The sequence below is a fragment of the Pristis pectinata genome, chromosome 4 (assembly GCF_009764475.1).
Source record: "Pristis pectinata isolate sPriPec2 chromosome 4, sPriPec2.1.pri, whole genome shotgun sequence".
Taxonomy (NCBI): Eukaryota; Metazoa; Chordata; class Chondrichthyes; order Rhinopristiformes; family Pristidae; genus Pristis; species Pristis pectinata.
The window spans coordinates 87648597-87673985 of record NC_067408.1 but is presented as its reverse complement, the minus strand read 5'-3'; the positions used below and the strand labels follow the sequence as shown (position 1 = coordinate 87673985).

Genomic DNA, 25389 nt, shown 5'->3' with positions numbered 1-25389 from the left:
AGAATGAATAACCCTTTTAAGTGCAAAGAATCAGAATTCTAATCCTCGTACACAAGTAAGTAAATCTGTAACTGGGGTTTCTTGCAGGAGACTTGATCCATTCAAGAGAAAAAGAATACAGGGGCCCAAAAGGAAAGGGCTAATTGAAAGGGAGAAGGTTTGGGTGGCTCGGAATACCATTTTGGACATGTACTATTTATGTAAAGGAAACAATGTAGGATGCTCATCAGAAGCTCACGATATCTCCGAAGGCTGGAAAATGACATGCTTGTAGACTGAATTACTTGTTCAATGAAAGGCTTGCTATGATTGGCTTGGCTGTGTAAAATTCAGACCTAAGACACAATGTGCTTTGAGAATTGTAGTTCTCCATCGCAAAAACTTTGGTAAGGAAATGGGTAAGTTTATTTAATTGTGTTTATTAGTTAAATATAATTATTGTTTCGTTCTTTTACTGTTGTATCATTCAGTTAAACATACATCAGGAAATTTCTTCCACAGGAGAGGATTATCTCAACTTGAAATTCCTTGCCATGGAATATGGCCACTTCATATTTGAATTTGTAAAACTGGATAAATATTTGTAATCAGGAAAATATAGCAGAAAAATGTTGGCTTTAAATGTTATGATTGTAGTTTCAAACGTACTAATAATAACAGCCAAGGCTATGGTTTCTGACGCACTGGGAGAATAGAATGAGCCGCTTGTCCGAGTGTGCAGATGCATTATCACCCTCACATCCCGCCTTCACCTGGAAAAGTATTATATCTCCTATTACAGGGTTCTGGCTTTCAAAAAGCGTGAACGTTACAAATTCGACGATTGAATTTGTATGAGCTACGTACAAATAGTAAAGAAAACGAGGGTAAAATATTGCAGAATAAAAGGTGGTCAGCCGGATGTGGCAGAGAAAAATGTATCCATACAAACAAAAGAAACGTGCGAAGTGTTAAAAAGGGATTAAGGTGGAGATGCCGATTTCACAAAGGAGAGACGATTTTAATTTGTAACTAGCCCATGAGAATTTTTTTTATATAGACAAGTGCAAATGGACCCGGCACCATTCCTTTTCGGGTCAGTTTTCAGCAGCAATGTCCGTTCCGCTCGCGACTGCGCGCGAGCGTGAAGGTCTCGCTCGCGCCAGCCGGGCGTCTGCGCGCGCAGCAGTTTGGCCGACACAAGGTTCGGAGGCCGAGGCGGGAGACGTGGCCTCTCGGCTGTCCGCGGATTGGTATCGCGACCAACGTTAACTTCAGCTGAAGTGTGATGCAGTCAGAACTGAGTATTCGGCTTAATGACGACGGATACAAAAATTGGATTAAAGCAGGCTTGTGTCTGCAGAAAATTAGAGACTGCCTCCACGGCTTCGTCCGCACAGAAATTGAAAAGTTCCACCAGATTCTTCTCGGCACCAACCCGAACCTGCGGCAAAGAATCTGTAGTAATTATTGCAGATCCCAAGGAACAAAGGTGAGGAGATGGGAATGAGGATAATATACAGCACCTTTGAACAAAGAGGGATTTTACAAGGAAACGGCAAAACTAGCCGAGGAAGCTCGCAAAAGTTGCAAATAATGGAATTCTGAAATAAAGACGGAAAATGCTGGAAACAATCAGCAGGTTAGGCTGCATCCGTGTGAAGTGAGACAGATTTAAGATTCAGGTTGTCAGAACTGGGCCTGAAAGTAGCCGAGGAGGTAGAGATGCAATATCCCACATTCCTTCCTTTGTAAAGTGATCCTTAATTGTCTTCCTTGCTGTATCGAACTACTGCATCACTCTTCACGACCTTGTTTTGAGATTGTGATCCTTGGTTCTAGACATCACAGCTAGGGGAAACATCAACTCTGCTTCTACCTGTCAAGCTTCATAAAAATTTTCTGTGCTTCTGTTAGATTGCCTTTCATCCTTCTAAAGTCCAGGAGAGTAAAGGCCCAGTCTGCTTGATCTCTCCTCAGAGGACAAACCTGCCATCCCAAAAATCAATCTGGTGAATCTTTGCTGTGCTCTCTCTATCATGAGTATATCCTTGATCAGCTAGAGAGAGATCAGACGTACACACAATATTTCAGATGAGGTCTTATACTTAAACAGAAGGAAGACATTCAGCCCATTGGATCCATGCTGTTTTGGAGAATAATCCCATTATTTACACTCCCACTCCTTATTTTTCTGCCATGCAACCTATTCTCTGTCACACATGTCCACCAATTCTCCTTAGAATCTTTTTACCATTAATCTGCATTAAGGAGAAATTCAGTGCAGCCAGTTAATCTACCAGCACATCTTTGGGATGTGGAAGAAAACTAAAATAGCTGGAGAAAACCCACATGGTCATAGAGAGAACGTGCAAACTCCAAGGTCGGAATGCAGCTGAAGTCCCTAGTGCTGTGCGGCAGCACCATTAACTGCTGCACCACCATTGCTATTCCCAGAGCCCTATGTAATTGGTGCAAGATGTCTTTACTCTTGTACTCAAACCCTCTTGCAATGGCCAACATACCATAGATATAAGATAAGTCACATCTTTATTAGTCACATGTACATCGAAACACACAGTGAAATACATCTTTTACGTAGAGTATTCTGGGGGCAGCCCGCAAGTGTCGCCACGCTTGCGGCGCCAACATAGCATGCCCACAACTTCCTAATCCGTATATCTTTGGAATGTGGGAGGAAACCAGAGCACCCGGAGGAAACCCACGCAGACACGGGGAGAACGTACAAATTCCTTACAGACAGCGGCCAGAATTGAACTCAGGTCACTGGTGCTGTCATAGCATCACGCTAACCGCTACACTACCGTGCCTGCTCATTCTAATTGCTTGCTATACTTGCATGTTAACTTTCAGTGATTTGTGTACAAGGAAATCCTCTAAGCATCAACATTTTTTGTGTCTTACCATTTAAAAAATACTCTACCATTATATTTTTTCTATTAAAATAGATGACCTCATATTTTTCCACATCACATTCTCTGTCATATCCTTTCTCATTCACTTAACCAGTCAATTTTCCCCTGAAGACGTTCTGCATTCTCCTCACAGTGCACACTATCATTTAGCTTAATACCATCAGCAAATGTAGACCCTTGATCATTGATATATTTATTGTGAGTGGCTGGGGCCCCAGCACCAATCCCTGTGGAACCCCACTAGTCACAGTCTCTGAACCTGAAAATTACCTGTTTATTCCTAAACTCTGTTTTCTGTCCATTTGTCAATCCTCAATCCGCTCCAGTGTATTTTCCATAATACTGTGCACTGTAATTTTGTTTAATAACCTCTGGTGTGGCATCTGACTGAGGCCTTCTCAAAGTCCAAATAGACTACATCCACTGGTTTGTCCTTAACTGTTTTACTAGTAGCAAACTCAGAAAACAGATTTGTCAAATTTGATTTCTCTTTCATAAATCTATGTGCACTCTGCCCAATCCTTATTATTAATTTATAAATGCTCTGTCACCATTTTTTTAATAGTACATAGGAAAATAGTCATATCTACTTTTTCTATGTCAAGGTAACTGGACTATAGTTAATTGTTTTCACTCTTTCTATTGGACAAGTGGACACAAACTATAAAAACAGTAAAAGTTTTTATAATTATATAAAGTGGAAAAGGGTGGCTAAAGTGACCGTAGGTCCCTTAGAAGATGAGAAGGGGGAATTAATATTGGGTAATGTGGAAATGTCCGAGGCCTTGAATGACTATTTTGTGTTGGTCTTCACGGTGGAGGACACATCGAACATGCCAAAGAGAGATGTAATGGATGCGATGGGAGGTGAGGACCTCGATACAATCGCTGTCACTAAAGAGGTAGTAATGAGCAAACTAGTGGGCCTAAAGGTAGACAAGTCCCCTGGTCCTGATGGGATGCATCCCAGGGTACTGAAAGAAATGGCGGAAGTTATAGTAGAGGCGTTTATGATAATTTACCAAAATTCTCTGGACTCTGGGCAGGTCTGGCCGATTGGAAGACAGTGAATGTCATGCCACCTTTTAAAAAATGACGTAGGCAAAAGGCAGGTAACTATAGGCCAGTTAGCTTAACGTCTGTAGTTGGGAAAATGCTTGAAGCTATCATTAAGGAAGACATCTGGATAGAAGTGGCATACATGGACAGAGGTAGACTGGACATCAGACAGACACAGCATGGATTCAGGAAGGGCAGGTCCTGTTGACAAACTTACTGGAATTCTTTGAGAATATAATGAGCGCAGTGGATAGAGGGGAACAGGTGGATGTTGTATACTTGGATTTCCAGAGGTGTTCAATAAGGTGCTGCATAAAAGATGTATCCATAAGATAAGGATGCATGGAGTTGAGGGTAAGGTATTAGCATGGGTAGAGGATTGGTTAACCAATAGGAGGCAGAGAGTTGGGATAAATGGGTGTTTTTCTGGTTGGAAGGATGCATGGAGTTGAGGGTAAGGTATTAGCATGGGTAGAGGATTGGTTAACCAATAGGAGGCAGAGAGTTGGGATAAATGGGTGTTTTTCTGGTTGGCAATCAGTAGTGAGCAGGGTGCCACAGGGATTGGTGCTGGGCCCGCAACTGTTCACGATACACATTAACAATTTGGAAGATGGGACCGAGTGTAGCATATCTAAGTTTGCTGATGACACTAAATTGAGTGGAAAAGCAAATTGTGCAGAGTATGCAGAGAGTCTGCAGAGAGATATAGATAGGTTAAGTGAGTGGGCAAGGGTCTGGCAGATGGAGTACAATATTGATAAATGTGAGGTCATCCACTTTGGAAGGAAAAATAGAAGATTAGGTTATTGTTTAAATGGTGAAAGATTGCAGCATGCTGTTGTGCAGAGGGACTTGGGAGTGCTTCTACATGATTCGCAGAAGGTTGGTTTGCAGGTGCAACAAGTTATTAAGAAGGCAAATGGAATGTTGGCCTTCATTGCTAAAGGGCTTGAATTTAAGAGCAGGGAGGTTATGCTGCAACTGTACAGGGTACTGGTGAGGCCGCACCTGGAGCACTGTGTGCAGTTCTGGTCTCCTTACTTGAGGAAGGATATACTGGTTTTGGAGGTGGTGCAGAGGAGGTTCACCAGGTTCCGGAGATGGGGGTGGGGGGTGGGGGGGTGTTAGCCTATGAGGAGAGATTGAGTTGTCTGAAACTTTGCTCGCTGGAATTCAGATGAATGGGAGGGGATCTTATGGAAACAAATAAAATTATGAAAGGGATAGATAAGATAGAGGCAGGAAGGTTGTTTCCACTGGTAGCTGAAACTAGAACTAGGGGGCATAGCCTCAGGATTCGGGGGAACAAATTTAGGACGGAGATGAGGAGAAACTGCTTTTCCCAGAGAGTAGTGAATCTGTGGAATTCTCTGCCCAGGGAAGCAGTAGAGGCTACCTCATTAAATATATTTAAGACACAGTTAGATAGATTTTTGCACAGTAGGGTAATTAAGGGTTATGGGGAAAAGGCAGGTAGGTGGATCTGAGTCCATGGCCAGATCAGTCATGACCTTACTGAAAGGCAGAGTAGGCTCGATGGGCCAGATGGTCGACTCCTGCTCCTTTTTCTTTTGTTCTTATGACACTGAAAGAATTCCATAGGTCCTGGGAAAGATTAGGAGGGATGTACCCAGGCTAAACAAGGTCAGAAATAAGTTAACATGAGAGATAAAGTTATGAAAGGAGTTCAAGTGGCATGGTGAAGTTGACTTGTAGACAAGATGAATGGAGCAAGGTTTACAGGTGGTTGTGGAGAAGGCGGAAAATCTATTTTTGGGCTGCTGGATATTGTACAATGGCAAAACAGAGCTGAGCAACAATCCTGAGTTGACCAGGATGTAGCTTAGACTATTTTTGGAACTCAAAAGAAATGTGAGCTTCCTGGTGAATGCTGGATTTGGTGCAGGTTGAGTTGTCAAGGATAGGTGGTCTGATGCACAGTCTCGACCCGAAATGTCAACTATCCCTTTGCCTCCACAGATGTTACTTGACCCACTGACTTCCCTCAGCAGTTTTGTTTTACTCCAGATTTCAGCATCTGCAGTCTCGTGTCTCCATGAATAGGTGGTTATTGTAGTGTTGTGGAGCATACAAGGGAGAACGATGCTAAACAGGATGACAACTTGAGGGAACAAGTCCAAGCTAGTGTATTGTACGGTTTGAGACAAAAAGCAAAGGAGAAACTTTTACAATAGCAGACCAGGTACCACATTACAGATAGTCCAATGGATAAGATGTACTAAGTTGAAAATGGGAATGAAATAAAACTGAGAAGAACAGAGGAAGTATGGATCTGTGCAGAAGATTAGCTTAATAGCAATGCTGAGAAATCAACAGTGCTCTATGTACAAACCTGGACTTCAGTTAACAGCTGTGCAGTAGGAACTTGCACTGGGCTGAGGCCTGCATGTTGACACTCTGAACAGCAGACCCTACTGACAGAATTCAGGACATTGAAAGAAAATTTATACTTATAAATGAAAGTAGTTGATTAATATGGAGCATAGTGAAAGCCATTTAAGATGTATGAAATGTATTGTTATACCAGACAACATCACATTTGATATTACTCACAGTGAATAGGAACGCAATAACAGAATGAACAAATCACTCAGTTTCTATGCTGCTGCTGATTTGGTATTCCTCCAAGTCAATTAATCTCTGAAACCTGTAAATGACTTGCTTCTATTTTCAATGTTTGCTGATCCTCTGTGGCATTGCACATGGGGCCAAGACAAAGTATGATCTTTAGTTGAAGCAGGCTTAGAGGGTGAATAATTCAGGATGTTATGAATTCCAATCCCTACAAATATCATTGAAACTCTACTTAAACATGTCATTCTATAATTGTAGCTTTCTACTGCTAAAGCTTAGAGAAACTGAGTTTACAAGGTTTAATTGGACCTTTCCATGATGAACATTGGAATTAAAATAGAAATGTGAAAATACGAATGCTGCCATTGAAGATTAGGGGAAGGTGGCTACACATTCTCATGGAGTTACCATGATTTGGCATTTATACGGTTTGAATGCCATGCCTGCTACTAGGGCCAAATGTGGGTTATGTCTTTGCCCTGCAATAGACTGGCTAATCAGAGAAGTCATGAATGGATCTGAACAATAAACTTATCTGGAAGCACATCAGAATCTGCCTGTAAAATTATGTGATTTGAAGCATTTGGAGGTGTTGGGCCAAGGACTCTGCTCTGAATAAACCCAACAGCAATGTCTTGGGATTAGAATTAGACTCTAGCATCAGGGAGTTTTCTTTTTGATCCTTCATCGACCTTGATTTTACCAAGGTTCTTGCTCACCTTCTTGTGTTGAAACGAGTTTGATTTTATCTTGTATGTCCCGCATGCTTATTTATGTTGCACTGATGCACTCCAAGTTGTGAGAAATTTTGTAAAATTTTGTATTTTTTCTTAATATCTGCAAATTGCTGATCTGACCCAACCTTTGCAAAATTTTCAACACCGCCTTTTTCATTCTCTAATTCTGCATTCATTTGGTGCCCGATTCTCTTACCTCCTGGCCTTTTCACCTTGCAGTGTGACTCTTGAAATCCATTCCATGAATCTCTGCCAACTGATTATTGATGAGAGAATTTTGAACCTGACCCAACTTTTTAATGGTAACCAAATCCTCGACCTCACGAGGTGAAATTTAACGGACTGACCGTTATCTTGCAGAGGCCAGACGACAGCTCTTGGATACTATGGCTGTCCAGTCCTCATACACCTCCATCCCCCATCAGGAAAGTCTTCAAGCCCTCCACTTCTTTCTGCAACAAAGATCCAACCAGTTTCATTCCACCAACACTCATCTCTCTGGCTGAACTTGTTCTGACCCTGAACAACTTCTCTTTTGGCTCCTCTCACTTTCTCCACATCAAAGGTTTAGCCATGGGCACTTTCATTGGCCCCAGTTCCGCCTGTCTTTTCGTTGGCTACGTAGAACAGTCCTTGTTCCAAACTTTCTCTGGTATCACTCCCCAATTCTTTCTCCATTACATTGACAACTCCATTGGTGCAGACCTTATAAATTTTATCACCTTTGCTAATAACTTTCATTATGCTCTCAAACTCTCTTGGACCATTTCTGACACTTCTTTCCCTTTTCTGGATCTCTCTGTCTCCATCTCAGGAGACAAATTATCCATTGACATTTACTATAAACCCACTGACTCCCACAGCTACCTAGACCACACCTCTTCCCACCCTGTCTCTTGTAAGGATACCATCCCTTTCTCTGCTGCATCTGCTCTCAAGAGGAGGCTTTCCATTCCAGGACATCTGACATGTCCTTTTTTTTTTCAGGAAATGTGGCTTCTGTTGTGGTCGATGGAGTTGTCTCCCACATTTTCTCCTTTTCTTGGACTTCTGTTCTCAACCCACCTCTTTCCAAACAGAACAGAGATAGAGTTCCCCTGGTCCTCACCTTTCACCCTATGAGCCTCCACATCCAGCACATCCTTTGTTATTTCTGTAAGCTGCAAAGAGATCCCACCAACAGCCACAATTTCTCCTTCCCACTCCTTTCTGCCTTTAGCAAGGACCACTCCTTCTATGACTCCCTGGTTCACTCCCTACCCACCCCTCCCTGACCCCTGGTACTTTCCCCTGCAACAGCAGAAGGTGCTACACTTGTTCTTACACCTCCTCCCTCACCACCATCCAGGGACCTAAACAGCCTTCCAGGTAAGGCAAAGATTCATGTGCACTTCCTCCAACCTCATCTTTAGCTTTCGCTGCTCCTGAAGTGGCTTCCTCTACAGTGAGACCAAGCACAGACTGGGTGACCAGTTTGCAGAGCATCTGTACTCTGTCCACATTGGCCATCCCGAGCTCCCAGTTGCATGCCCTTCCAACTCCCCTCCCCATTCCCGCACCAACCTGTCCATTCTCGGCATTCTCCACTGTCACGGTGAGACTCAATGCAAACTGGAGCACAACACCTCGTATTCCGCCTGGATTGTCTACGACTCAGTGGGACAAACATTGAATTTTCCAGTTTAAATTCTCCTACCTCCTGTGTTTTCTTCCCCTCCCTCCTCCTGGTCTGTCTCCAGTCTTCCCATTTTTGTCCTCTTTCCAATATCCCCCCTCCAGAATCCAACTGCAGAATGTCCCAACACTTTCAGCTACTTCTTGATCATTAAGGTGATGTTTGTGTTGACTCATCTAGTGATGATGCATAAAATTTAACAGTCCACTTTTTCTTTTAGTTTCAGAAGGCCTGCTTTGTATGTGAAGAATGGAAAAGGGAAATTCTGAAGCATCATACAAATCAAAACAGTACGATATACTGGGGGAACTGCTCTCCTTTGTTGTGGCCTACAAATGCCTGGGAAGTGGCAAAAGTATGTTTTATATAGAGAAATGTGGTGAACAATTAGCAACAAATATTTTGATTACATTACTTAAAGGCTCCATTGTGCAGAGGCTGAAATGCATTAAACTAAGAAGCAGAATGAAAAAAAAATTGCATTTTATCTACTGGGTCACCTGTCCCCCTCCCCCTAGTGTTCCCATCTCCCCACTGTCCTGGTTCCACTCATCACCTTCCTTTCTTATCAGATTCCATAACCTGCTGCCCTCTGTTGTCTCAACTTATCAGCTCCCTGTCACTGTCACCATCCCCACCTTTCCCTCCCCCACCTGGTCCATCTGCCCATCAATCCTTCCTTACCTGCATCCACCTGTCCCTTGCCAGCTCCTGCCTCTCTCTTTCCTCTCACCTCTTTATGATGCTCAGTCCTGATGCAGGGTCTCGACCCAAAATGTCGACTCTCCTTTTCCTCCACAGATGCTGACTGACCTGCTGAGTTCTCCTCCAGCAGCTTGTTTATTGATCCAGATTCCAGCATCTGCAATCTCTTGCGTCTCTCTGGAAAAAAAATCCAGATTGTTTATGAGATGTTTGAGGTAACCCAACTTTTATTAATTAGTTAAAGACCCCAAATGAAAATCCGTGGTTCTTATTTGCAGTGGTAACACTATCCTAAAGGGTTTAAAACTGGATACACTAGTAGTTACCCAAAGTAATGTGTCTGATGATGACGAAATATATTGTTTATATTTCAAGAATGACAAAATATGGACGGTACTAGAAATTGGACACCCAATAAAAGACAATCATTTATTGACAGACATGAATAATATTCGTAGCAAAATGTACAAAAGGCATTTTGAAACTACAGATGCTTTAAATTCTTTAGCCAGTCTCTGTAAGAAGAGAGAAAGTGCTCTAATTTTTAGGTTTAAAGGCTTGCACAACAGCATCACAGGAACAGAGCAGTTTCTCTGCCTGAAGATGTTGGGTGAAGAACTCCCACCTTTCAAAAAAAGCCATTTCTTTTACTGAATTTCCTGATGTTTGTGTTGACCTTGCTTAATCTCCCAATCAAAGGAAACGCAAGCGAATGGCAGAGAAGATCCATCCCTTGCCTCATGCCTACATTTTATCAAAAACTGGTAATAGCACTTCATTGACTGGACATTCTTCCTCTCAGCTATGAGGAGCTTTTGCTTTGGCGAGTGAGTGGGAGTTCTTCTGTTGGGTCTCTCTGATTTTTAGAGTGATAGATAGGTCTGTGATCCATTGGATTTCTTGCAGAGTCATTGTTCTACCAGAAAACTGCCTACCGGATATGTTTTCCCTCCCAAATGTTCTCACTCCATTCTTAGTATCACTTTTGGAATCTATAATATATCAGCAAACCTATCACCACATTCGCTCTTTTTTCTTTCCTTTGAATGTCCTAATTTTATTAACGTAGGAGAGTTGAAATCTGACAGCCAAATACTGTTTGCACCTTATTCCTTTTTATTGTGTTCAACCAAGTTTTTTTAAATTGAGTTTTGGAATCTAGGCATTTATTGCCCTTGAAAAGGCACTGGTAAGCTGCTGCCCTAATTTGCTGCATCCTTCTGATGAAGTTACTCCAGCAGTACGTTGCAGAAGGGAGTTCCAGGATTTAGATCCAACAGTAATGAAGGAACAGCAAATCATACCGAGGTGCGACTTGGAAGAGAACATGCAGGTGTTTTTGTTCCCATGTACCTGAAGCCCTCATCCTACTTGGAGATAAAGGTCACAAATTTGTGAAGTGCTGGTGGAGAACCCGAGGAGAATAACTGCAGTGTATTTTGTAAATGGAGGAGGGAGTTGATGTTTAGGGTGTTGAGTGGGGTACCAATCAAACAGGTTGCTTTATCCTAGGTGGCATCAAGGTTCTTGAGTTGCCCTCATCCAGACAAATGGAGTACATCTATCATACTCCTGACTTGTCTTGTAGACAATGAAACATCTTTGAGATAAATTGGCTTTGGAATATCCAGAGATGAGTCACACTGATGTTAATCTTTGAGGTGTATGTAATTCACAGGTTTGACTGAATTTGGTTGACCTGTTAATTATTTTTTTTAGTTTTCCTTTGCATCTAAACATGACTGTTCTCTTTCTGCCTCTCCCGCCAAAATCCTAATCCACAAATTTATTACTTCCGTCATACACTATTAGATAGTTTTCCATGATTAGATAGCCTCTCGAAATATCTGGCCTCTCCATTCCTACACGGTTGACTAACTTGTCAATCCTTGGTCCCTCTCAGTGACTGCTCATTTTATATCTATGTGCACTCACTGTCTGGAATTTACTCCTGCATCTCTGCCATACCCTTCCTTTAATGCCCCTCTGTGGCTCTCATTTTCTTCCTGTTCCTGCGCAGTCCTCTTGCTATGCACTTTACTTTAAAACATGAGATCTCTGTCTGCCATAAGAACTGTATGTGTTTGGTGGTATCACAGCTATTTAGTTCTAGCCTCCAGTGTACCTTGCCTTAAAAAAAATCACAAAAGCAACCATGCTGACCATTGTGAATATTTCCATCATTGTGAGTGTGATGATTTGTATTGAATAACATCCTGTTTTGTCCTTGAGCCTGAAAACACTTAATTTTAACTTTGCTAATTGAGCAACTGGAAGAAGACTAATCCCAACATTCTGGGCTGCACTTACACCCATGCCCAAGTAGTAAAAAGGTTTTGAGCTGAATCGGCAAATCTGATGTTTGTTAATTCCTTAGTGGCATGTGCAATATGAACCATTTGCTGATCATCAACAAACCTGCATAACTACTGATCGGGTTCAGGAGGCTGACTCTGCACCAAATTCCACACTGCTCAGCAATCATGGGACACATGGGAGAGGTCATATGACCAGTCAGTTATGCTCTGATAACATAACTTCCTTTTGTTTCACCCCCTAAATGGCCCACTTGTGCCAAAAATTCTCGGCAGAGGTTGCTGAATGATGGGCCACTTGGCAGTGCAAAGGTTGGGAGATTCTTGTTGCCAGTGATGCAGCTTTGCTGGCATGTTAGCAGTCAGAAAGTGACCATCTTAGAGTTACTCCATCAATATGGCCACCTTTTAACAGAAACAAAGGAAACTACTAGACATTACAGGAGTAACTGCCAGAGGACCTGTCTCAGTGTGATGTCCCACCAAGCCATTGAGTCAATTTAAAAATAGTTTTGTTGATCGTACTATCAAAAATTCCCAATGTTAAAATTGCAAGTAGCATGTTAGGTGCACATGAAATAGATTGTATAGATATTCAATGTTTGTGATTGTTTGCAATATATGGTATCAGGTTTAAGACATTTCCAACTCCTGATTGGAAATGGCAGAAGTTGACACTCCACTGCTGAACTCCATAACTCCATGAAGAAGTTCAGTTTTGGAGCTTCATTCCAAAATGGTAATCTGCAAATGCAAGTTTGGGACTTCCAAGTTTTCAGACAATAACTTGGGGGGCCTGAACTTCCACATGGAGGTAAAAGGTGGCAGAGGAAACTGAGGGTTGCAATTACTTTTCATCAGATGGTTTACCTCATCAGTTCCCATACAAGACTTTGTAGTTCTGTACAAACTGTGATATTATTAATTTAATTCAAAATTCGTGTTCCTTTGGACTTCAGTGTAGATGTACCATACTTGAATTATTACGGATATCTTTTACTTAAATTGAGTAACAAGGATTTGTTCTATTTACATTTTGCTTGTGATTAAATCCTGGTTTCCACAGGTCTACATGCCTCGTGGGCAGGCCAACAGGCGGGGACCAGAAAATTGTGATGCAGCAGCTCTTTTGAATCTTTTTATTTTTTGCGATCACTTTCACTTTGAAAGGCAAAAATTAATTGAGGTAATTAAGGTTACACTTCGTAATATTATAAGAAAGATTATTATTTTGTTTCATTATTCCTTCCCTTGTATAAATCCCTTCATGACTTTTCTATTTCATTCTGTAATGTTTTGAAACTCTGTAACCTTCTCCACAGCAGAACTCTTACTTCCTCCATATTTAGCCTGTTGTGAGCTAACACCCCCTCCCACTAAGTTAAACTTCTCCCAGATTTGAAAGTCTAGTCATGTCAATGATTGACGTCTTTCTGCTTCTTCATTGGCAGTCTCTTGGACAGAGAGACACATTGTTATTGGAATAGTATGTTGCTGATTACATTTATACCAATATATTATTCTGATATTTATGTTCAGGTGATTAAATGTCGTAATGACCTGATGCATTCTGTAGAAATGAGTGTTTCTGTAGAATGGTTCAAAAACTATAGACGGAAGATCCTTGTACTTCTACAGGAATTTCAAAACATCCCTGAAGCAAAAGCAGCAAACAAAATGATACAAGAGGTAACTATAACATAAACATCTTTCTGTTATTCTAATATTAATTTAATGTTTCTATCGGAGTAGCGTAGACAAATAACAGTAGTGCATTTTGTAGATGGTACCTATTTGCAGCCATGGTGTATCGATGGTGGAGTGTGTGAGTACTTAAGGTGGTGGAGAGGTGTAAATCAAGTGGCTGTTTTGTTCTGGATAGTGTTGAGTTTCTTGTGTTGCTGGAGCTGCACTCACCCGGATAAGTGGATTCATTCCACTGTGCTCCTGACCTGTACCTCGTGGATGGTGGAAAGGTTTTGGATTGTCAAGGGGTGAGTCATGCTGCAGAATACTCGGTCTCTGTCCTGCTCATGAGCCCTAATCACGTTGCTCGTCTAGCTAAGTTTCTGGTCAGGTATGATCTCAGCAGGATGATGGTGAGGGATTGGGCAATTGTAATGCCATTTTTTGTCAAATGGAGGTGTTCAGATTCTTTTTTTTAATGGAGATGTTCATCGTGTGGCAGTTATGTGAAGAAGGTATTGTGAATAAATTATGACATGTTCTCGTGTTGGACTAATAGGTCACATCATCTGACTGGAAAGTTAAAATGACAGTGACTGATGCAGTGGATGCTGCAGTGAAGTTTACAGATGAGGAGTTTGATGTTGGAGAGGTCTATAATGTTGAGTTAGACCTGATTAAAGAATGGGCAGAGGAGCTGAGCCTTGCACTAGAGGAGCAAGAGCCTTTACAACAGGTAGAGTAATTACACATTTGCAGTTAAAAGGTATAAGTTGTTAACAAAGATACTTTGTTTACCTTTGTCTGTACAGATCTTTTATATGTTCACAAAAATGTTGTCATTAGAATTGCTATTTTTATTTGTTTTAAATTTTGCAGACCCTTAACAATTTTCAGAAAATTACATTAGTTTCTAAAGTAAAAATTAATAACTTATATCTTCCTCTCTTACATTCATGACAATATTTCAGTGTTTCTAATTGTGCAATTGTTTTGTTCTTTTAAAGCACTTAAACAGTTTGAATACATTCAAGGAATTTTTGAAACGAAATAAAGAGCTTGAAAGTATGCTTCACAAAGAACTGCAGCAGTTGTTTATTCTTGAGAAGAGATTGAATAGTGGCAAAGATCTGTGAAAAATCAAGATAATATGGAGTGCAGACAGGAGAAAAAAAAAGTAACAATGGTAAAGACACTGTGCTTATTCCTTGACACTTTTGCAGTTCAGTTCAGTATAATTTAAAACATTTCAGAACATATATCTTATTTACATTCAAGTGTAAACTCAATATGTGTAATCTATCTATGTTGTTGTGGAGGGCTTAACGGCAGAAGTTGATTCTCTTTTACAAAATCCACCACAAATGTGTATTTTCTAGTGGTACATTACACTTCAGTAACAATGGCCTTAGTTAAGAATAGATATCTGCATACAAACCAAAAATTGTTTCCAATATTAACATACTTATATTATGGATAGTATTTACTTACTGAACTAACGAGAGATTTGTTCCCAACAGCTGTAGCAACTATATAAAAAAAATAATGAATTGAGCTAAGTTTATAATTGTCAGACCTGTTATGTGTCATTTCTGATAATTAGGACGCCTGATGTTTTGAATTGAAAAAGTTAACATTCTCCTTCTTCTTAGGCAGTCCATCAAGATTGAGCATGATTGGTTTTGTGGGTTCTCGGGTGGCTGAAGATGCCAATTTGAGAATTGCGGCCTCTTTCACAAATGGGGCAGGAGATGCCTGACAGGGTGGCAGGAAGTAGTTCATGAGTGGTGCGTTCCTTAGGCCGTTTGCACAGGGCTTCTTTGCTCCCAATGCGTGGACTTGAGGTTCTCAATATCATCCTGAATGTTCCTCCTCCACTTTGAGGTGCCATGTGCGAAGAGGTTCACATGAGTCAGTGGGAATGTTGTCATTTTCAAGGAGGCTTTGAGCACATCTTTGACTCTTTTCTACTGTCTGCCTGGTAATTTCTTCCCTATCACTTATGATAAAGGGTTTCTTTTCTCTACTGTCATTTTTTTAAAATTGTGACTGTGGCCATGACTTTATCCAGCACAGTACATTTGTCAGCAATGTAGTCAGTCAATGCTGACTGAAACCAAATACCTGACAAGTATGTTTATGGAAATCAACTAGAAATGAGAAACTGACACAGCAGCTTGATCTTATCTCACATTATAACACATTGAGGGATATTTTTCTTGACAATGGCTGTTAATTAAATGGTTTTAGAATAAAATTTGTGAAGATCCTCTTGAGTAGTTTGTTTAGGAAATGGAAAATATTTCTCTTTTACAGAATGAATGGCCTAGAAATTAATAATATGCCTGTATGATATCTATTATTCACTAACTTTTGAGAGAAAGACCATTACATTGATTTAGTGGCAGCTTGAGAGACTCAATGTGACCTTGCGTTTCTTGCACCAACATCATGTACTTGCTGGAGTCAATGTTCTCTCTGTCCTTTGGTGGTCGAGTGTCCTCTAAAGCTTGACGCCCTACTGCAGTTTCTACATTCTCATAGTGCACAAAGAGAAAATGGTGTAAGCACTAAGAGGGTCAGGCAACACCTACGCATGGAAAGGATATTTTGATATTGACTGTTCATCAGAATGGTACTAACTGCAATTGTGCTGAAAAAAGGAACAGAACCAGGGGAAGGGAAAGAAGAATCTTAACTTTAAACAGAAATAGATTGATCCTGTAAGGTACATAAAACACAAGATGGTTAAATGATGGACATTATCATAGCATTAGATAATATGAAGTGTAATGCGAAAAATCAGTGAAATGAAATAGATCACATGTGAATTTGGTCCATTCCAAACATTGTTATTCTGTGTCCCCTAGTTCTTGTGCCATCTCTCTGTTTGCTCTGTGCATATCCTTCATGATTTTAAATACAACTATCAGATCCCCTTGTAACCTCCTCCATTTCATGAAGAACAACCCCAGCTTTTCCAGCCTATCCATATAACTGAAGTCTCTCTTGCCTGGAATCATTTTGATAAATTCCTCCCTACCACCTTTAAAGCTTTGACATCTTTGCTAAAGTGTGCCCCTCCAGAATTGGACACAGTTCTCCAGTTGTGGCCAAACCAGTTTTATAGAGCTTCATCATGACTTATTTGCTCTTGTACTGCTTACAAGGTCCTGGATCCTGAATGCTTTTCTAACTACTTTCTCAATCTGTCCTGCCACTTTCAACATATTGTGCAAATACACTCCCTGCTCTTGTACCCCTTTTAGAATTTGCCCTCTTGGTTTATATTGTCTCTTATTTTTCTCTATCAAAAGGTAATAGTCACATTTCTCAGCATTAAATTTCTACCCACCTATTGCCTATCCCTCCTTCTGCCTGTATCTCCTGGAAGTCTATTCTCACAGTTCACGACTCCTCCAGGTTTTGTGTCTTCTACGCATTTGGAAATCGTGCCTTGTACTCCAAGTACAAGTTGGAAATTTTACTTTGCATTTCCATCCAGTCTGAAAAACAATATTTTGCTGTGTTACGGATTAGGTTACTATTGGTGAATGCCCCTTTAAGACATAGCACAGTAGTGTGTGTGTGTGCGCGCGCATGCGCGCGCGGCGTGATTACAACAACAGGAGATAAGGACGTGATGATGTTTTTTGGAGTAGTCAGAAAGAAGAGTCAGAGAGAGAGAAACACCGACCTGCTGGTCTCTGTATCGATGAATGAAAAACAATAACTGTGTCTGTCACTATAATCCACATGTGGATTTTTGGAATAATCCAGTGGAGTCCTCTTTGCCATTAACCTGTAGAAGGAAACAGGTATTCGTGTGGACGGCCACGACTCGAATGCCTTTCAGGGTGGCAGGTACTTCGGAACAAAGGAATGGCGATCATCAGTGATTGAGGTGTTGTATGAGTTCCATCATGGAACATTTGGATTTCGTAATTACTCTCTATTTTTTCTTTACATTTCCCCTTCAGTCATCGGTGGTTTTGCAGAAGCCTTTGCTCACATTTCACCTTACGACTTGCTGAACTGAACTTTGAGAACTATTCCTGGACTTGGAGTTTGGGAATTTGCCACACACACACTTCGAGTTTAGTTTTTGGGGTTAATGTTTAAGATCTAACATTTTTACTTCTAACATTTTTACTTTTTTTTCTTATTATCATAAGTAGTTATTAATAAAATAGTTTTTAACACTTATACGTGATTCAGTGTGTTTCTTTTATTGCTGGTACGTGACAGCTGTTACTTGCTGATTCATATTATCTGGCCAATGTTCTTTTCAAGTTGATACAGCCCTTTTTATTCCATGGCCTACAAGTAACTAATGGTCAGTAATTACTAGGTTTATTTTTACATCCTTTCTTGATGAAGGTATAACATTCAAGATTTTCCACTCCTCATTTAACACTCTGGAAAGCCACGGTTTCTGCATTTAGCGTCCTTGCATCCCTCAGCAACCTCAGATGTATCGCATCTGAACCAGGTTACTTATCTGCATTACATGAAACTAGCTTTTCTAGTACCTCCTCTTATCAATTTTTAGCCCATCCAGAATCTTAACTAAATCTTCCTTTGCTGAGACTCCAGCAGTATCTTGTTTCTTGGTCAAAACTGATTGGCCCACCTCTTCTCTTACAGTCTTTTTCCTACCTACATCCCATTAAATATATTTGCTGACGGTCTTGGAAATCATTGATATGCTCTTTGCTCCGTTTTTTTTCACTCTTTTATTAGTCACCCAGAGAGCTCTAGGTTTCATTTCCCCACCCTTCTCCCACAAGGGAATGTATGTAGACTGTACCTGAAATATCTGCATTTTAGTTTACGGTTTTGCCTGCCAAACTTTGGTTCCAATTTACCAGGGTTAGATCTGTTCTCATTCCACTGAAATTGGGCCTTCTCTAGTTGACTGTTTTTACATTGGAGTAGTCTACTAATTGTAGTTACTCTAAACCTTATGATATGATTGTTATTTCCTTGATGTTCCCTGACTAGTTTGTGTTGCACTTGGCCTGGCTCATTCCTGAGAACCTAATGGAGCAGTTGGCACATTCTTCATTGGGCCGGAAACATAACTGATTGAGAACATTCTCCTGAACACATTTCAGAATCTCCTCTTCTTTGTCCTTTATGCTCACCCAGTCTATATTTGGAGAGTTGAACTCGCCTTTTATAATATCTTCATGGCTTTTGCTTCCAAATTTCCTTTCCATTAGTTAGAAGCCTTTGGAATAGTCGCAGTAATGTAATCATATCTCTGTTCTTTCTTAATTGTAGACAGATAGGTTCTGTCCTTAATTATTCCAGGACATACTCTTTCTCTCTCCAGAACTGCAGTATTCTCCTTAATCAATACTGCCACTCCTCCCTTCCAATTTTTCTTGAATACCCTGTATCCAGGAATATATAAAATGCTTTCCTACCCCTTTTGATAGGTCTCTGTACATCTTCTACATGAATTAATTGAATATCACCTTGTCGTAGTATTGTGATACCACGTGGTTAATTGGGCCTGCAGCTCTTCCCTTTTCAACATTTCCAGGGACCATTCCCTTCACGAATCACGAATCCCTGGTCCACTCTTCCATTCCCACCAGTCACGTGCGCCCCCCCCCCCCCCATTGCCACTTTCCCTTGCAACCACAGGCAATGCAACACTTGTCCTTTCACCTCCTTTCCCTTCCCCCCATCCAGGGACCAAAATAGTCTTTCCAGGAGAAGCAGCATTTATCTTTCACTCCTTCCAATCTAGTATACTACATTCAGTGGTCTCCTCTAGACTGGGAGATCACTTTGCAGAACACCTGCATTCTGTCCGCACAGGCGACCCTGAGCTTTCTGTTGCCTGCGTTATTAACTCTCCATCCCACTTCCACTCTAACCTATCAGTCTATGGCCTCCGATACTGTTACAGTGAGGCTCCATGCAAGCTTGAGGAACAGCATCACTCTGGGCATGCTTCAGCTTTCTGGACTTAATGTTGAATTCCACAACTTCAGCTAACTTGATTTCAGTCTGTATCGGCCGTCCATCTGTGATATTGGCTCAGCTTGTTTTTTTTTAATCTCTTGATTTTCTTCTGGGAGTGGAGGACATGTCCACCTCCGTTCTTTTGTCTATGTTCTCACTCTTTAAGAGCTCCCATTTATTGACCAGATAACCTTGTCCCCATGGTCACCCCAGTGTTACCCTATCAGAGACAATCCCTCTCCTCCACCCTCCCTGCAGCTAACCAAACTCCTTTTGTCTCCTTCCCAGTTCTGAGGAAGCTTCTTCGACCTGATTTCTCAAGATATGCTTCACTGTAGAGATCAGCTACAAGATCAAAGCCCAGTGGGGCTTACTGCATGTAAAGGGGAAACAAAAAACTATGTCCTTGGATGGGATAGATTTTAATTTGCCACATTCAGGTGGCATTTTAATTCTGTTCCAGGAAAACACTGTGTGTTTAATAATTGATCACTAACTCTGAACATAAAGAAAAATTAGACAGGGTAATGAAATCTATGTTGGGAAAAAAAAATGAAAGAATTGGATATTTTAGGAAGGGCTTGAAAAGTCTTCTCTAACATTGAAACTTACTTAAATGCTAAAGGTTTTCCCTGACCGTTGAATGGTCAGATCTCTTAATTTGCACTTTAAAAAGGATCTCAACCATTAGAGATTGTGAGTAGGTTTTTGGTGGGCAATTCTGCTCTAGTACCAATAAGAGAAATAAAATTGACAAATTAGGAAAAATGGAAAATCCAAAATTTATAAGATATTTTAAACTATTTTTCAAATGTAGACCCTGTTGTAAAGATCTAAAAAGTCTGTAAATGTAGCAAAAGACATAAAATAAAGACATCTGCTGGGGAAATCTTTTAGCATAACCTGCTTTGGATTCTTGGCCTACAGCAGCAAGGACTACGCATTCATTCTTCAGCAGCCATTGTCTGTCATAAATACCGAAAATAGAACAGCCTTGTAAACAGAAAGTTTATAAAGATACTAACACGTTTTTGAATGTTTTAAAATAATGCCCTGTCCAGATTATTCCTGGTCCTCTTATTAATGGGCATTTTCACATTAATTGCATGTTTTTCCTGGCTTTCCTTAAGTCAGTAGATCAGAATTGGGAATCTATGCTATGTTCAATTCCCTTCGCAACTCCTTAGCACAATTAAACAGCTCATGCCTGTAAGTCACAGGACAGGGAAACATTAAGGCAAAGGCTGATTAGTGGCAAGTAACATTTGCAAAACAAAAGTACCAGACAATGACCATCTCCACAATAGACAGTAATTGTTTACCCTTGACAATTCAATGGCATTACTATTGCCAAGTCCCCACCATGGACCAGAAACTCAGCTAGACCAGCCACACAACTACCTTGGCTACAAGAACAGGTCAGAGGTTGGGTATCCTTAAGTGAGTAACTCATTTGATACTCCAAAGCTCTTCCACTTGCACAAGTCAGAAGCGTGATGGTATACTATCCAATTGCCTAGACTGAGCACCAACTCTCAAGAAACTCAGTATCTTCCAGGACAAAGCAGCCCCTTTGATTGACATCCCATCAATCTTTCTAAATATTTGGTCCTTCCACCAGTGCCTGCAGTGTATGCTGTCTACAAAATGCACTGCAATTACTCTCCCAGGCTACACAACAGCAGTCCCAAACCTTCAACCTCTACACCAAGAAAGAAAAGGGTAACAAGTTCACGGGAACACCACCAGTTGCAGATTCTCTTCTATGTCACCCCAGCTGTCCTTCATTGTCTTGGTTCCTGCTCAACATCACTGTGGGAGTACCTTCAACAAGGCAATCATTATTGTTATGTACCAGCAACAATAGAAACACAACGAGCAATGTTTAAATGTTAGAATCTATCTATTAATAACTACTCGTAATAATAAAGAAAAAAAGTTAGCCATCAGACATTGACCAAAATAAACCAAAGTGTGTGTGTGGCAAGTTCCCAAGCCACCCAGTCTAGGAACAATTCTCAAAATTCAGTTCCATCAGTCACGAAGCAAGCCGATGAGCAAAAGCTGAAACCCATGTGAGAATGTAGAGTGCAGGAGTTTACGAATTCCACAAGTTCCACAATGGAACCAATACAACGCACCAATCGCCGAAGATCTCCGTTGCTTTTAGTCAGAAATATCTGCCACTCCGAGGGCACTTGATACGTGGCCGCCTACCTGATTCCTGGTACAGGTTAACAACAATGTGGACTCCACAGATTGCTCCAAAAATCCATGTACGGATTGCAAAGTGACAGTCACAACGATTGTGCTACACTCATAGAGGCAGAGGCTGGCAGTCAGTGCCATCAACTCTCATGTCTGTCTGTCCGTCTGTCTCTCTTTGTCTCTGTCAGTGTCTGCAGTTGCCAGCACTTCAGTGAATCCGCCTTCAGACACCTGCATCATTCCAGTTATAGAAGCTTTTCGCTCCCACTTGCAGCAGTCAGACAAAGCCACACACACTACCGTTCAGGTGCCTTAAAGGGACACTCACCAAGTAGCAACCTGGCTCGTAACACTATCACCTTCAAGGGCAATTAGGGATGGGCAATGAACGTTGGCCTTCCCAGCTACACCCAGATCCTGAAAATGAATTTAAAAAGCTACTTCTCTCGTCCAATTAAAATCAGAATAGTGAAGTCTTATTTTTCTATGTGTATTATGCCCGTTTCTGAATTTCTATAGCCATATTTTGGTAATCCTTACTCTCTCTGGTTCCTCACAGTACATGATTGCCTCTAGCTCCCTTATTAGAGATATTGTTTACAGATTGCTTAACTCATTTTAATAGGATTTCCTCTCAATTTATGGTTAAACATCTTACACTATTCTATTTTTCTTTACTCCTCAGCCTGTTTATTCTTTCCTATGCTTTTTTTTCTTGTTTTATACTTAGACAGCTGCTTTCTTGTAAATTTACGTCAATTCCATGCCTGAGGTAAAGAAAAATTTAATAAAGGCCATATGCATGTTTATTTACCCTACTGATGTTGAATTTCTTTTACCATGTTCAAAGTATGCTTGAAATGTAAGGCTGTTTACACCTTGTGTCTTCCATCCATTGGCTTTTATGTGGGCTTGACCTGTTAGTCATTTCTCTCCCTCATTGTATTATCTCCAGACTAACAGTCCAGCACTCACTCTTTGGTTAGGCCCTCATCATGTCCACGATGATTACATTTGTCGCATTTCACAGTAGTAACTAAGGGTGAGTGCAGCCTTTTATGGGTTTTAGTTGTCTTGTCTCCATGTACAGAAAATCTGTTACTTTGCAAAATTATCCTCTTCAGCTGCAATGCCAGTATTGAATGCACCTGTACCACTGGTGAACAGGGCCATTTTTGCTGCACTTTTGGAAAGTAAGTAATTTGTTGCCCTCTGGTGGACGCTTATGGTATGTACAGCACTCCCTCATTGCACTACACAAATATATCTGACTTGATCCGAAACTGAATGAGTATTTTAATATTTGCTACTTTTGCTTTCCATTTATTATTAAATGTTATTAAATGCTTGGAAGATTCAGTTGTGAGTTGTCTATTCCTACTAGATCTTGTGTTTCAGCTAAACTTGCCTTCCACATGATTGATGATGTTAAAGCGAGTTGGCCAGATTCCCACCTTTGAAACATTTACAGCAAAGTTAATGTCCATATTAATCTATTCCTCACATTTTTTTTGGTAAAGGTCACCATGGCTGATTACTCTTGCCTAAACAATTGAGAGAAGCTGGCATTATTAATGCTAACAGGGACAAAGAAAGGCTGAATTTCTGACACAAATTGAAGGGTTCCATTCTTATCAATCAACCCTAAAATTACAAAATAGCCTCTGTGCCACCCAAGCTTGGATTTCAAGAGAGCTGAGCTACACTTTATAACATCCCTTCCAGCCTTGTCTTCAACAAAGGACCAGATAAGGATTATGGGCCTGTAGTGGCTGGAGTCACAATCCAAGAATTTAAAATCACACCATAGAATTTTAGACTTTTGTTTGTTTTAAAAATAACATCTGGAAATAAAAAATGGATTTCAGCACAAAATTTTGAGATAGTTATAAAAACCCAACTGATTATCCAGATAGAGTAGGTATTCTGTTGTCCCATTACATGTATAGTCCCCCCATCATTGTGATTCATAGAATCTTAGAATGACATGAGGTGGTCGTCGTTTGACCCATTGGACCTATATCAGGTCCTTTGTCAGCCATGCAATTAGTTTCAGTTTTCCTATTCTTTCTCCGTTGCCTAAATAGGTGGTCTTGGTGATAACGGAGCTGGTTGACTCTCAGCTTATCTTTGGGTCAACTGAAATAATAAGGTAGCAAACAGTTTTGTTCATTTTCATATGCTAGGAAGAGGAATGAACTAAGTAGCTAGGAAAATAATCTTGTGATGGGAACAGCTAAAAGCTTTAGTCATCCCAGTATTGCAAGAAGCTTCTGTTCATCCAGTACTGAATGTCTTTCCTCAATCTGTCAGTTTATCTGACAAAGAGGTAATGGATTTCATTGGAATACAAGTGGAAAATAATCCTATGATCTGAAGGATAGAAATGGAAAGATTCCAAAGATAGATACTTGGGAGATACCAGAGATATCACTGCAGGCTTGTGGGCAATTCTCTTGCAGTCCCATGTGGCTGGTCAACAGTGGAGAGGTTTTGTAGATGTAATGGAGGTCAGTGGTATTAAAGGACACAAGCAGGTTGAAGGATGCAGAGGTTCAGATTACCCTTGCTACTAACTCTTAGGACACCATTTAGTTACTCTAATAGGAGTTTTTGATAGTGTGGCAGGGAGAGGTAACTGACTGGAGGAACTGAAACTTCTCCTGGAAAAATAAGCACATATTTGGGACGCTATAACATGACTAAGGGTTTGAGACAAAAGGGAAATTGAAAATTTGAAAAATTTCAGGGGCCAAGGATCGAATCTTTTTTGGAGGGATAATAGGTTTCAAGGAGAGGATGGCATTTCAAAGGGTTGAGCACTTTGCAGTCAGGAAATATAGGGACCAGGTGGAGAAGTTGGGGAGCAGTTTGGTGGGAAAGATTAAGTTAGCAGGAAGCAGATCCAAGAAACAAGACAAGCTTGAAGGAGAAAAAATATTTCTGGGAAAGGACGAGTGATATTTGGCTGTGGAATGCAAGAGGCAACCGATTAAATAGTTCAAATCTTAAAGAGATCCACGAATTCTTCATACAAGTTGGCCCTAATTACACTGTCAGCTTGGATGGGCAGGCCACATCTTTCACACACTTGACACCTGAAAGAGGCACTATACAGTACTCTGACACAGCAAGATTACACAATAGACAGTGGGGAAAATAAAATTCAAGAATCTTCTCAATGTGAGGAGGTGTAACAACCCCACCAACTTGTGGGAATATCTTGCCATTGAATGCTCAAAACACAGTATTTGGGACCAGAATGTTTCAAATCACGGCTACTCATTAAGGATGGACTTTACCAGAGCAGGGAGGAAGACCCAAATTATACCCAAAGTATTACCCAAATTATACCCAAAGTATTACCCAAATTATAAGGGTAGATCAACTGGGGTTAATTGAAAATATTTGTAGAAAAAGAGAAGCTGACTACAAACTAATGAAAAAAATGATTATTCAATATTTAGCAAATAGAAAAATACTAAGTCACCTGCTGTCAGAAAAAATACTAC

At 40.6% G+C, this 25389-nt stretch overlaps 1 protein-coding gene across 4 annotated transcripts; it reads left to right on the top strand.

The window, feature by feature from the left end:
- The first annotated feature begins 1189 nt into the window (after positions 1-1189).
- On the top strand, positions 1190-17986 carry LOC127569465 (uncharacterized protein CXorf38-like). 4 transcript variants are annotated; one of them, XR_007956200.1, is made up of 7 exons: positions 1190-1471; positions 9205-9339; positions 13071-13190; positions 13544-13693; positions 14250-14426; positions 14698-14876; positions 15343-17986. XR_007956200.1 is itself a non-coding variant. In XM_052014147.1 (6 exons), the coding sequence occupies exons 1-6, from the start codon at positions 1268-1270 to the stop codon at positions 14824-14826; spliced, it is 816 nt and encodes a 271-aa protein (XP_051870107.1). In that variant the 5' UTR covers positions 1190-1267; the 3' UTR covers positions 14827-17986. The 4 variants fall into 4 exon arrangements, 3 of the variants coding, with proteins under 3 accessions (XP_051870107.1, XP_051870106.1, XP_051870108.1); XM_052014147.1 differs by having other exon boundaries at positions 13643-13693; positions 14698-17986; XM_052014146.1 differs by having other exon boundaries at positions 14698-17986.
- The last annotated feature ends 7403 nt before the right edge of the window (positions 17987-25389 follow it).

Bases quoted from the DNA above. Each gene is read 5' to 3' on its own strand.
- LOC127569465 (XM_052014146.1), top strand. From the start codon at position 1,268: ATGCAGTCAGAACTGAGTATTCGGCTTAATGACGACGGATACAAAAAT. The intron at 13,191-13,543 runs GTAATTAAGGTT...ATTTATGTTCAG, and splicing joins AAAGGCAAAAATTAATTGAG to GTGATTAAATGTCGTAATGA. The intron at 14,427-14,697 runs GTAGAGTAATTA...GTTCTTTTAAAG, and splicing joins AGCAAGAGCCTTTACAACAG to CACTTAAACAGTTTGAATAC.